This window comes from Dama dama, chromosome 14, assembly GCF_033118175.1.
Source record: "Dama dama isolate Ldn47 chromosome 14, ASM3311817v1, whole genome shotgun sequence".
NCBI classification, from domain to species: Eukaryota; Metazoa; Chordata; class Mammalia; order Artiodactyla; family Cervidae; genus Dama; species Dama dama.
In genome coordinates, this window is record NC_083694.1 from 56957250 (window position 1) to 56971706 (window position 14457).

General features: G+C 40.0%; 1 protein-coding gene across 6 annotated transcripts in view; it reads left to right on the top strand.

Annotated features, from left to right (window-relative positions):
• The window catches only part of FAM20B (FAM20B glycosaminoglycan xylosylkinase), a 43291-nt gene extending 30253 nt beyond the window's left edge, over positions 1–13038 (top strand). For all 6 annotated transcript variants that reach the window (XM_061160811.1, XM_061160815.1, XM_061160812.1 and 3 more), the window contains 4 exons: positions 2835–3006; positions 3221–3412; positions 6823–6882; positions 9221–13038. In XM_061160811.1, the coding sequence (XP_061016794.1) occupies positions 2835–3006; positions 3221–3412; positions 6823–6882; positions 9221–9452 (656 nt within the window). In that variant the 3' untranslated portion in view covers positions 9453–13038. The remainder of the gene's footprint in view (positions 1–2834; positions 3007–3220; positions 3413–6822; positions 6883–9220) is intronic.
• The last annotated feature ends 1419 nt before the right edge of the window (positions 13039–14457 follow it).

Sequence of the window (14457 nt, forward strand, 5' to 3'; positions counted from 1 at the left end):
TTTCTCTCTCTCTTTTTTTTTTTTTTGCTTTATAGAATTTTTAAATTTTATTTTTTAATTGAAGGATAATTACAGATGCTTTAGAAATTTTTTGTTTTTAGTGTATCCATCTTTTCTGATAGATTTTCTGATTTTGAATCATAGTTACACATTGCTCACTCCAACACTATGGAAAAATTCTTTTTTTTTTTTCTTTTTAATACTTCTATAGTTTTATTTTTCACATTAAGATTTTTATATTGTTGGAGCTATAATGAAGTATGGCTCCACTGTTGTTATTTTTTCCCTTAGATGGCTATCAGTTGCCCCAGTAGCATTTATTAAAGAGTCACTTGTTTTTCCCTTGTAATAAATTTCCTTCAGCTGATTTAGCTTTAGTTTCTAGACTTTCTGTTCTGTTCCATCGGACATTATATCTGTTCATCAGCTGGTCTATGTTTTAATTATGAGACATTATACTATGTTTTGATATCTGACAAATCTAGTCCCTTCTCTTTGCAGTTATTTTAACAGTTTTCTAGCAGTTCTTATTTATATTTTTTCTTGTGACCTTTAAAATTGTCATATCTAGTTACCCCCTAGAAGACCCATTGGTGTTTTTGATGGATCAAATTAAACTTTTAAGTTTATATGTTTATAATTATAAACATTATAAAGATGGTGTATCTTTCAATTAGTGTTCAAATCTCTTTTATCTGGAAAAGTTTGTGAAGTAATAGAGAGTGATCAAGTCAACTTTAGGGGAGGGGTGTGTACAGTGGATTAGCTTCTATTTAGTGTGTACTAGGCCAGAGGGTGGAAATACTAGTAAGTCTCTTCAAGGACCCCTATACATGTTTATGTTTTAACAACACAAACAGTTGTTAAAATAGTATATGAGGTTTTATAGGTGTAGGAAATTAACTTATTTGATGGTTATATTTCATAGAGGTGGAGGGCAAAGAAAACATTACCTAAAGTTTTTATTTTGAAATAATTTTATGTTTACATAAAAGTTGCAGAAAATGATCTGGAGTCCACCTCCAGATTCCTCAACTGTTAATACTTCTGAATTGGTTGAGAACAGGTTGCAGACATGAATATCCATTACTGCATTATATGCTCCCTTAAGACTTGAGTGAGTATATTGCAACTTCCAGGGCACTCTTGTACACAGCATCATTCAACCATCAAAATCAAGAGATTAACAGTGATCCAATATCACTAATCACATAGACCCTATTCAGATTTTGCCACATGTCTATGTAATGGCCTGTGTACATCCAGGATTTAAACTAGGATATTGTATTCATTTGCATTCACTTATCATGTCTTTTTAGCCTCCATCAAGCTGAAACAGTTTCTCACTCTTCTTGCTTTTCAAGACCTTGATGTTTTTGAAGAGTGCCGGCTGGTTACTTTCTGGCACATCTCTGATGTTCATGTTTCACTGTGATTTAAAGACTAGTGAAAATGCCAGCAGAGTGCTATTGTTCACTTCTCAGTGCATAGTATCAGGAGGCGCATGATGTTGGTCCCATTATTTGTGATGTTAACTCATCACTTGATTAAGGTGGTGAGTGTCTGCAAGGTTTCTCCAGTGTTTTGTACTTAATAATAAGTAATCACTGAGTACTTTGTAGGGAGAAACTCAAAACTATATAAGCATCATATCCTCATCAAACTTTTGCCCGGCAGTTTTAGCGTTCATTGATAATTCTTGCCCACACCAGTTACTACTGTGATAGTTGTCAAATGGTGATTTGCTAATTCTTCTAGACTTAACTGGTTGCCATTCTGTTGACGAGTAGGCCTCCCCTCACCCTGCCCCACTTTTATTTACTTATTTATTTATAAAACTATGAGCATGCAGGCTCTTAATTTATTCAGTAACAATGTTACTATTATTATTTATTTTGACACTCAAACTGTCACAGATTTGGCGAGGGGGAACCCCTATAAACTGTCACGTGTCATTTGGAATGTTCCCATCGTTCTCTGAGTGCTTCCTTATGGCTGGCATAGCAGTATGACCCAGACTTCATTTTGTACTTTCTCTGCTCCTGCCCTCGGGTCATCTGTTTCTTCAGGGAACCCTGGTTACTTTTAATATAGCACTAAAACAATATTTAGAAACTAATAGATGAGTGCTAGGTGTGTTCATTACTGCCTGACTGTCACTGTTTCTAGATTTTCTAGAGGGGCAGAGGTAGAAAACCTATGTGATATATATACATGTGTGTGTATATATATATGCATAGATATACACACACAAACATTCGTATTTTGTCTTCTTCTATATCTCTGTGTATTAAACCATCTATTCAAACCAGTATCGCCAGTTATAATTGAACAGCGAAGGATTTACTCTGGCCTTCTCCCTTTGTATGTGTTAAACTCCCTTATCTGTCTATTAGAAAACTGGTTCCCATTATCCTCAGTCTGTTGACTCATTTGCTCAAAACCCCACTCCCCAACCAGTATATTAACAAAGTCCTGGGCCATCATGCCCTCTCTCCCTCCCCTGGGCATTCTGGCCAAAATTTAGTCCTGTCAAAGGAGAAGAGGCCGTTACTTAAAGTGAGTTCAGAAAGATACTTGTGACTGTAGTTGACTTCTGGGAGGGGACTGGGTAGACAGGGCAGAGAGGGAAAAGGAGAGTTACCTTTGTGATATATATCCTTTTGAATTTTTTTTAACACCATGTGCTTTTATCTCCTATACAGAAAATAAAGATTTTAAAACGAATTCAGGATCTTTGTTTTCACGTAAAGCTCTTCTCTTCTGCATTGTTGGGGGAGAATTTGGAGTCGTCCTTTTTCTCTAAAAGTATTTGGTTCCATTCTCTGCTTTAGGAAATAATACTTGTTTCTATGGGAAGTGTTATTACTGCCGAGAAACAGAGCCAGCCTGTGCTGACGGAGACACGATGGAGGGGTCTGTCACACTTTGGCTTCCAGATGTGTGGCCTCTACAGAAACACCGACACCCATGGGGCAGGACTTACCGAGAGGGCAAATTGGCCAGGTAAATGCTCCTGTGAGCCATTACTTTATTCTCTCCCGTACCTAGTCAGGTGCTGACCCTGTGTAGGAGCCAGGGGTTCTATCCACAAATAAAAAGGACTGTGGAGGGTACAGGGGAAACCTGCTAGTCTGGGACTTTCTCTTCTCTGTATTTTAAACAATGCTACATGCGGTGCAGACACTTAGTAAACAACTCCCATGCTGCTTGCCTCCAGGTGGGAGTATGATGAGAGCTACTGCGATGCTGTGAAGAAAACGTCTCCTTATGACTCCGGCCCGCGTCTCTTGGACATCATTGATACAGCTGTCTTTGATTACCTGATTGGCAATGCTGACCGCCATCACTATGAGAGTTTCCAAGACGATGAAGGCGCTAGTATGCTCATCCTTCTCGATAATGCCAAAAGGTAGGGCCAGCAGGACTCTCCCTCTCTGTTAGGGGTCTGGTATATACAAGAAGGATGCTGTCTAGGATGTCCTGGGAAACCTCCAACACAGACTCGACAGTGGGTGTCCTTCCTGTTTCCACTCAGGGTCTTTGCCATGGGCACCCACCCTTCCAGCTTGTTTAGAGCTTATACTCCTTTCACCCGCAGGGATCTAAGACTTTAATAAAAATGGAAAAGTCATTTTTTCCAAGGAGTCAAAGATTCTCATTCTCTTCACAGACAACTGGAAACCAAAGTCTTATATTTATTGCTACTTATATCATTCTTTCTTGACTAGGATTTTTAGAATCTTGAGAAATACATAGTTAACATCAAATTTCAGTTCAGTTCAGGTCAGTTGCTCAGTCATGTCTGACTCTTTGCGACCCCTTGAATCGCAGCACACCAGGCCTCCCTGTCCATCACAAACTCCCAAAGTTTACTCAAACTCATGTCCATCGAATTGGTGATGCCATCCAGCCATCCCATCCTCTGTCGTCCCCTTTTCCTCCCGCCCTCAATCCCTCCCAGCATCAGGGTCTTTTCCAATGAGTCAACTCTTCACATCAGGTGGCCAAAGTATGGGAGTTTCAGCTTCAGCATCAGTCCTTCCAATGAGTATTCAGGATTTATTTCCTTTAGGATGGACTGGTTGGATCTCCTTGCAGTCCAAGAGACTCTCAAGAGTCTTTTCCAGAACCACAGTTCAAAAGCATCAATTCTTTGGCACTCGACTTTCTTCAGAGTCCAACTCTCACATCCATACATGACCACCCACTGGAAAAACCATAGCCTTGACTAGACGGACCTTTGTTGGCAAAGTAATGTCTCTGCTTTTTAATATGCTATCTAGGTTGGTCATAACTTTCCTTCCAAGGAGTAAGTGTCTTTTAATTTCGTGGCTGCAGTCACCATCTGCAGTGATTTTGGAGCCCCCCAAAATAAAGTCTGACACTGTTTCCACTGTCTCCCCATCTATTTCCCATGAAGTGATGGGACCAGATGCCATGATCTTAGTTTTCTGAATGTTGAGCTTTAAGCCAACTTTTTCACTCTCCTCTTTCACTTTCATCAAGAGGCTTTTTAGTTCCTCTTCACTTTCTGCCATAAGGGTAGTGTCATCTGCATATCTGAGGTTATTGATATTTCTCCTGGCAATCTTGATTCCAGCTTGTGCTTCTTCCAGCCCAGCGTTTCTCATGATGTACTCTGCATATAAGTTAAATAAGCAGGGTGACAATATACAGCCTTGACGTACTCCTTTTCCTATTTGAAACCAGTCTGTTGTTCCATGTCCAGTTCTAACTGTTGCTTGCTGACCTGCATATAGGTTTCTCAAGAGGCAGGTCAGGTGGTCTGGTATTCCCATCTCTTTCAGAATTTTCCACAGTTTATTGTGATCCACACAGTCAAAGGCTTTGGCATAGTCAGTAAAGCAGAAATAGATGTTTTTCTGGAACTCTCTTGCTTTTTCAATGATCCAGCGGATGTTGGCAATTTGATCTCTGGTTCTTCTGCCTTTTCTAAAACCAGCTTGAACATCTGTAATTTCATGGTTCACGTATTGCTGAAGCCTAGCTTGGAGAATTTTGAGCATTACTTTACTAGCATGTGAGATGAGTGCAATTGTGCAGTAGTTTGAGCATTCTTTGGGATTGCCTTTCTTAGGGATTGGAATGAAAACTGACCTTTTCCAGTCCTGTGGCCACTGCTGAGTTTTCCAAATTTGCTGGCATATTGAGTACAGCACTTTCACAGCATCATCTTTCAGGATTTGAAATAGCTCAACTGGAATTCCATCACCTCCACTAGCTTTGTTCATAGTGATGCTTTCTAAGGCCCACTTGACTTCACATTCCTGGATGTCTGGCTCTAGGTTAGTGATCACACCATCATGATTATCTGGGTCATGAAAATCTTTTTTGTACAGTTCTTCTGTGCATTCTTGCCACCTCTTCTTAATATCTTTTGCTTCTGTTAGGTCCATACTGTTTCTGTCCTTTATCAAACCCATCTTTGCATGAATGTTCCCTTGATATCTCTAATTTAGTTACTGTTATATATATAGTATCTAAAGGTTCATGCAGTTTAAAAAATTAATTTACTTGAAAGGGTATTTTTTCTATTTTTATGGCAATCTAAGCCCAGATTTTTTCTATTATGAGTAGGAGAGCAATTGCTTAGTGATTATAAAGACAAGTCACTATCTTGACTAAGACAGTTTTACTAGTTTTGAATAAATGAAATGTCCTTATTTAGATCTGAGCCATTTGAAGAGCACATTGTATTTTCAGTTTGCACTCTGCATTCCCTATGGTACCCAGTTAAGTGCCAGACTTTTAGTTACACTTAATAAATGTTTTCTAAATAGAATATTTCCTTGGAGCCAGAACTGTCCAGACTCTAGGTCACTAACTGTTAATGTCTGTTGCTGAGAATCAGCTGAGCCATGGGTCCTCAGCAGAGAATACTTGGGCAGCATTTGCTAAGCAGGCCACTGCCTTATACTGAGCACCAGGCCCCTCATATCCCATGGAAGGTGGTGACAGTTACAGAGTGTGAGGCAGCAGGAACTGGCCAGTGCTGTGTGTTTCATTTATACTATATTTTCAGTTCCTGAATATCTTTATCCTTACTTGTAAAAGTGATCATGTGTGCTGTGGAAATACACATGGAAATAATTGCTTTTGCTATTTTTTCTTCGAGGGCGTATACTGTGCTGAGGGCTACCAGACCCTCCAGCTATTAAGGTGAGCTTCTAAAGAGTGGAAGGTTGACAGTTATTCCAGAATCAGTTCTTTTCTAACTCTGAATTACTGCTTAAAGCATTTATATATCTGCTTACAATCACCATTTTCTCAGCCTCTGAGAGCAGTTTTTTCCAGTTTAAATCTGACCATATTCTTTGTTGTAGGGAATAGGATAATCTAAGTCTTTTCTTATTGTTAATTTTGGAGTAGAACAAGTATAACTTCTTTTTATAGGAAATGAGTTTCTACTTGTTTGTGAGAACCTAATGTGAATAGCCTTTATTTCTCTGTGCACCCGTAAAACTTTCTCAAGTTTGGGGGTCTTCAGATTCTCCCTCCGCCTGTGGACTTCACACTTTGTCACAATGGGCATGCTTCAGCACCCTGCAGTGTCTCGGCAGGAGAAGGGACCCTTGTAAAGGAGTGTATCTGTTGTTCAGTGCTGCAGTGCAGGCTGCTAGGAACCCTGTGTCTAATTGGTCATACCCTGTGTATTTCTAATTTAAGTGATTTGAGCTGTGGGAGCATAAAATTATCTAGGATCACATTTGGGTTTCTTATAGAATTTGTTCTTACTTTGATGCCAAGAAAGGAACTGGTGCTTTCATCTAATTCACTAAGTTTTCATTTAATTTTCAGCTTTGGGAACCCCTCGCTGGATGAGAGAAGCATTCTCGCCCCTCTCTATCAGTGTTGCATGTAAGTTACTTGATCAAATGCATTTGCCTGCAGTGCTTTTCGTACTTTTCTAACCCAGAACCCCCTGGAGATCCTGATATGTAGGGGATCAGGGAAGGATTTCTACAGCAAGGCTTAGACAGCATTTTGAGTTTTATATGAATAAAAATTATCAGTTTATTTAATAATGTATATCGGTTTGTTTTACTGTCAGAATATAGTCCCTGCTCCCCTACAGAATCTAGTGTCATCCATGCCCCTAGTTGCTCTACTGTGTTTACCTTCCTCTCACCATCACAACACCTGTGGTTTGCTTATCTCAGTCAGAAGTTGTGTAAACCAAAAATAACTATCTCCCTAGGTAGTTAGTATTGATTTTTTGAAAGTCTATGTTAGAGAACAAAGAAATTAAAAAGTAAATCAAGGAAATGAGGTAAAGACTGGGCTCTAAGGAGCTCCTTTTCAGATCATCTTTGCCAGTATGACTAAAGCGTGAGCACTAAGAATCAGCTTGGACCCACCTTGCTTGGATACTACTGGTCAACTCCCAGAGAGACACTGATCACATAAGACTGCCCCTTCTGGCAGTTGGTCTGTTTTACTTTTCTTTTCTTTCTCTTTTTTTTTTTTTTTTTTAAATAACAACAGGATTCTGCAGAAAGTATTAGCTAGGCTACCCTAAATTATCTTCATTAATACTGGGAAGCAGTGATACATCCAGTCAGAACCTGCATCTGTGAAGGAAGATGTCTTTGTGTTAATCAGTACTATCAGTCTGGTCCAGTCAGAAGATAGAAAAGACATGGTGGGTTCAACAGGAAAGTTTAATATAAAGGAGGATTAAACTCTCTGATACACAAGTAGGGCCGAGGGAGAGGAACCAATTTGCAAGAGACCCCACCCCCACCCCCACCCCCGCACCCCAAGTCTGGGTTTGGTCCTCAGTGGAGAAGGTGTAGTCCAGCCCACTTGACAGCAGAGACGTGCACTAGTTTGCAGATGCTGGGCGTGCAGGAAGCAACCCTCCGTAGTGCAGGCAAGGCACAGGCCATCCACAGGTCGTGGCCTGTACAGAGAGAGCCGTGACTCAGTAGAAGCCCTCCAAGCTACAAGCAAGGCTTATTTATGGGCCTCCGGAGGGAATAAGGATACCAGCATGGGTGGGTGGCCTTGGGGCTCTGGTTTCCATGTCAAGAGGGCCTTAGGAAAGTTACCACCAAGCCAGACTGAAGCTGCAGTGGCACGGAGGACCTGCCTGCTCTGGGAATGTGGCCAGGGCAGAGCTTCATTTGATGACCTTCCCCTGACACTCCTGCCTTGTATAGCACCCAGAAGCATCTCCCTCCAGCATCCTCTACTGAGAAAGCCTAAGAGGAGAGATGACTAGAGGACCTCTGTCCACGAGAGCAGGGCATACATGAAGAGTGGATTTGGAGCTGAAAGGAAGTCAAGTGATACTTTTGTCATGCAGGAGAAATTCTGATGCTCTAGGCACTCATATTTTTCAGAATTGGAAAACCACACTGCCTCTGTGCTTATCCATCCCTTCCATGCTGTAGCCAAAGATCCTTACTTTCTTACTTTTCAAATGGTCGCAGAACAGGTTGCCTGCCTCATGCAGAGTCAGACTTTAATGCATACCTAGTAGTTCCCTCATTACCTACAGGGGGGTTTGTAGTTTTCTTCTAAAATAAACAAAAGATCCTCTTTAGGCAAAAAATAATTAAGAAAAATAGATACCTTTAAAATAAGCTTTTTCTATTTATAAAATTAATGGTAGAATTTTTAATTCAGAAACATAAAAAGAAGGAAATTTAAATTAAATTACTTGCTAAAATGTAAGGATACCTTCTGTTAACACTCTAGTGATTTCATTCTAACCATGTGTGTATGTGTGTGTGTGTGCTTGTACACACATTTTCTTTCCCCACAGATTTGGAGTAAACAGTTTTTCCCTCCAACTTTCCCCCCGATTGAATATTATATGGGCATTTCCTCATGCCACTGAATTTTCATAACTGCTTAAACGGCTGCATGGTTTTTCATTGAATGGATGAACCATAGTTTATTTAACTATTTCTCAGTCATCGGACATTCAGATTCACATTTTTCCTTTAAAAAGAGCACTGCAGTGAACATATGAAAATACTGTGTGTATCTCTTATTAGTTACTAAGAAGGAAATATCAAAACGTGGTAATGTCACTCGTAATGTAGAGCTGCTTCTAAAACAGAAATGACTTTTCTAGTTGAGATATTTTACATAATTATTTCTTTACATTTGTCTGCCAGGCAGGCTTCAGTCTCCATTTGACAGTGAGAGACTTTATGTAACCTGTTGTAAAACTTATTTCTCCCAGCATTCGTGTTTCCACCTGGAACAGACTGAACTCCTTGAAGAATGGTGTGCTGAAGTCTGCCTTAAAGTCCGCCATGGCCCACGACCCCATCTCCCCAGTGCTCGCTGACCCTCACCTGGACGCTGCGGCCCAGCGGCTCCTGAGTGTCCTGGCCACCGTCAAGCAGTGCACTGACCAGTTTGGGATGGACTCTGTGTTGGTGGAAGACAGGATGCCTCTCTCGCACCTGTGATTCTCCACAAAATAAGTGAAACTGCTTTTTACAAAGATAGAGAAACAGCACAATCAGTTCCAGATGGTATGAGATGGATTGGAAATGGCCAGCAGTGCGTTCTGGTAATAGGGGATAGGGTGGCCTTGGATTTCTTTGGTGTTTGCTGTAGTGGAAGCTAAAGCAAAGACTTACAAGCTTCAGACCACGGAACTGTACCTGCTGAACCACCTTCAGACTTCCTCGGCGTTTGCCCATCCTAGCAGAGGGGGGCACATTGGTCAGTCTTAATTTCTCATGCCAAAGGATGAAGAGAGGTGTGACATTCAACTAGCTTAATGCTGGGGTTGGTTCTGGAGTGTGTATTTGGAGTTCATCCTTATAGTCCTTTCTCCACAGTTGTGGATCTTCCAAAAACACTTTGCAATCTCTTGAGTCCCTTTTTTCAGGATTAGTCAAATTGGGGATTTTACTGCTTCCTGGGGAGTGGCAGCAAGGAACCCGGCATTCTGTTGAGCCAAAGTAGTATGCTCTGTTGGAGGGACTATGCTTTTAAGGTAGAATTAGAGGGAAGGACAAAAGCAGGAAGGATGCTTGGGCTTTTAAGTGAGAAGGTGGTAGTGCTTTTGATGATTCTTAAAGGAGGGAAGAAGAGAGAGAGACCTGCTTGGTAGGACCAAAATCAAGGAGGTGATTGAATTAGTGAAAAACAGGTTCCCCTGTATTTAAGTTCTTAACATATATAAAAGCAAGCATGACTTGAACCTAAGTAAGATTTGCATTCTCGTGGTTATGTCCAAAGTAATCCAAAAAAATTGTCCATAGAGAACCTACTGTTACAACCCAAGCACAATTCTGTTATGGAGGCTTACTTTCTTTTTTGCCCCAAACCTTGAGTAAGCGTTAGGTTGCCTGCAATCTCTGCCATCCTGATTTCCAAAATGAATTTTCACTTCTGTCTTCAAGGTATTTAGTTGTTAAAGCTGTTGTTCCCGAGAGACTGGCGATCCTATTTGTGCCTTTCTTAGGAGAAAAGCCAGCTCACTCCTATAGCTAATAGTTCACATACTGCTGATTGCTGGACCTGTCTAGTGATTTGGGCCACACAGAAGGCTAGAAACAGGTTTTAAGCCTTCTGAGCCTTTAAATTAAGGTGGTTACCAGGAAGAGCCTTAAGATTTTTATTTATGTCATACCCTGTTTTCATCATTTAATCTTGTTCTGAACCCACAAGGTAGTATTGTTCTGCCTTCTATTAGCACTTTCAAATATCAGGTTGCTAAAACAGGCTTAGTTGTGTGTTCTGGCAAAGTGATTTTGACATGTAACCAGTTGCATTAAAATATAGGGTGAGGAGAGCTGGCCTGGTGAATCCACTTGTGTGTCCTCAGAGCTGGAAGCTTCTCTCCTGCATTTTGTCTGGGGACTCTTCCGGTTTTGACTTCTGTGAAGCAAAGACTAATATTTAAACAATGTGGTTGGAGACCAATTTTCAGTTACCACCCTTTCAAAAACAGTTTAGAATTTATGCTCGAATTTTCTCAGATTGAAAGTCAACTGAGTACCCAGTAACTACTTTAAAGTAACATGAAATTAGGATACTTTTGTGCTTAGTTTGTACATTTGGAGATGTACACAGAATGGGCTGAGCTATTTTTTAAAAGGTTTTGGATTTAAGAAGACATATCAGCACAAAACACTGAGCTAGTATTAACAGGAGGAGGCACTGATTCCAGTTTTAAACTCATGTACTGTGTGCATCCAGGGAAGTACACATTTGAGCTTGATGGTGCTCACCTCAAAGCATCAGGGAGCCAATAAGAAGGTAGTCAGTGTTGCTTTGCTTGATCAATGTTAGTTGAACTAATTCTTTCAAACACATGATATTGTTCTTTGGTATGTCCCAGTGGAATGAGTAAGAACTGTTCTCAAACTCGGGAACTTTATTCATAATGCTGAAGGCAGAAGATTCCGTTGAGGAAAAATGGAGGAGGGAAGGCTGCTTTGAAAACATCTCATTATTTTTTCCAAACACTGCTTCATTCTCCTTCCCTATTTTAATATGATCTTAAAAGGTGTTCAGATGTATAGTGGTTAAAGTTAGAATTGTGCTAAGAGAGTGGTGTGAACTGATGCTTGGAATATAAATTTATGTTCTAAGTCAATATTGGATTAAGCTGGGAAAAATGTGTTTAGGTAAATCTCGGAGAAAACCAACCATAAGCTCTTAGTCCTAAAATTCATAAACACTATATTCTGATTCAAAAAAAGAGGTAGATATTGTTTTTTAAGTTTTGTAACACTGTCCTTTTTATGGTTTATCTTTTAGAATTGAGGGTTGTTATAATCAGGTCATTGGAAGGGTTTTTGGTTAGTCTTAAGTTGGGTATGCCTAGCTAACATCTAAAGATAGACATGGATACATTTCAGTATTCTAAAACTAAGAAAATCAGAACTGGCTAGCATTTCTGCACTCCTCCTACTTTTTAAATATATTTATTCCAGAGTTTGGGGGAATATGGGTATAGAGGTTTCATTCTAAAATTGTTCTTTAATATGAAGCTGTATTATTAGTTTGGGGTAAATAATTTTCTGTGCAAAACAAATTAATAGGATCTGACTTGCTCAGAGTATTGCTTAATAATATATTAATAATGCATTTCTCCGTATTTGCTCTCAGGATTAATATGTCAAATGAAATGTATGTAATAAGGAAATGGGAGAATTTAGGTACATCCATTGTATATTGTTTTGGGAAAGATGAATCCTCTATATGGCAAAATTTCAGTATCACCTGAAAGCCACATGTTCTTCCAAAGAAATCCATCTTTTCTTTTCTTTAAAAAAAAAACAAACAAACAAAAAAGAGGCTTTTGGCCTTCCCCTCCTATCCACCATGTTCCTTCACCCTCTCTTCTCCATGGCTTCCACATTCTCGTTTGACCAGTCCATGACCACACCTCAAATGATGGTAAACAGCATCTGTCGTTTTGTGAGCTTGGGCTTCAGGAAACATGAGTCAAGGTATATGTATGTATATAGTCATATATGTATTCTAACAAGAAAAAAATATTTATTTTCACACAGGGAAACACTGACTTATGTTGCTGAAGAACCTGAAGCTAGTAAAAGGTTCTCAGTCTCTGAGCGTGAACCTAAGTGACATAAAGACCAACCATCCAGGAAACACCTACTGTGCTAGCCAGGGCCGGTGCCCAAGGCAGATAGACCAGCCTCGTGAGACTGCTCTACAGCAGGGGAGGGCAAGTTTTCCTTCCTTCCACTCCTCAAGTCTGGGTTGAAAAGGTGGGGGCTGGATACTATACTGCCACAGGTTTTTAAGGAACTAAGGTGTTACTCAAAAATACAAAATGTTTAGGGGGGGAATCTGGGAATAACTTACCGGGAAGTAATTTATTTGCTTAAGAGGGAGGTGTAAGAACCACGACCCTCGGTTCTGATCTGCCAAGGATTTCCTCTCAGAGCTCTTGCACAAATAGAGGTTGTGCTTGGTAAGATATCAAACAAGACAGATATGCACCTAAATTTCTAATGTGTTCTATGGGTTTCAATTCTGAAAAAAAGACAATAAAGATTTTAATAATAAGTACCAGTGTATCATCTTTTCCTCTTATTATCCCCTCACTCTGCCTGCTGGTTCAGGGTATTTCTTTTGTTTTCAATTTAGATTTCCCTTTTTGTTAGGGGACAGAAGATTACATCTTCTGCATCTGCATAAACTTCCACAGGGGTTGTTTCACAGAATCAACGACAGATAAGACCTTTACACTTCTCATTAGTCTTCAGAAGTTGCCTGTTAGGTTGTGACAGAACCAAGATATTCAGTAGGATAACTCTTAGGTGCTTTTTATTTATTACTTCTTTCTCACAGCTGCTTCAAAGAATTATGAATTCCAAAGAACTTGTCAGCACATTACCATAGAGGCCTAGAAGACAAGACCAGGTCCTGAGAATGATTCTTGGGACACCCAGACTTTTAAATTTTGCAGCGGAAATGCGACATCATAAACCTCACCCAGACAACTGAGGAGAGTTCTCAAGATTTTTACTTGATTTGTAGCACTTTTGTTTGTGCCAGTTTTAGTCACTTGCGCTTGAATACAAAAGGGAGGCTGAAGCCTAGAACATGTTCCTCACAGACTCACCTTATATGATCCTTTTCTAGGTGAGATTTCAGGCTTAGTTTTCTTCTCAAGCATTCCAGAAAGACCAGTATTGAAGCCTAAAAAGGCAGTTGGGATTAGCGAGGGAATGGTTCTGTTAATATTATGGGCTTATCTTTACCCAGTCTATTTCTTATAAAAATGATTTTTAGCAGCTCTCATTCTATAAAATAGAGACAAGTATGGTCCATAACCACTGATTTAGCATGGGTGAGTTTTGTAAGATAAGCTGCTTTATAAGTCCCAGGAAATAAGAGAATGAAGTTAACAGTTGTAAAGACTGTTTTCAAGGCAGATATTACTCTTGACGGCGGGCAGCAGGTGGGGAGGTTGTCTATTGCAAAGCTAGGTTTCATCCAGATGAACTTAGTAAAGGTGCTATGTGCCCATTTGCTCTTTGAAAGTCTTTGCTAAAATGCATATTCTGATTGAGTAGGTTTGGGGCCTGAGATTGCATTTCTAACAAGCTTCAGGGCAATGCCAAAGCCAGTGGTGGGCTATTCTAGAGTAGGATTGAGTTTGCTTGGTAGGGAAAGACAGCTGCCTGTAGTTTTCACCAGAGCCACTAGAGGTCTCCATCATCCATGAGATGTTGCTCCTAGCTTTACAACCAGGGGTCTCCAAGCACTGAGAATGAAATAGCAAATTTACTGAAAATAGAGGCTTATCTGCGAACTGGTGTTTGGATTCATTGTTTCTACCTGAGACTGACTTTGGTTGAAAAAAAAGTTGAGTCTTTTAGGGAAAAGATGTCTTGAAATCAAATTGTCCAAGAACTTTCAAGCGACCTGCTTTATTTATACTGTGAAATGTAAAATTAAAATCCAATCTCAAATATTATC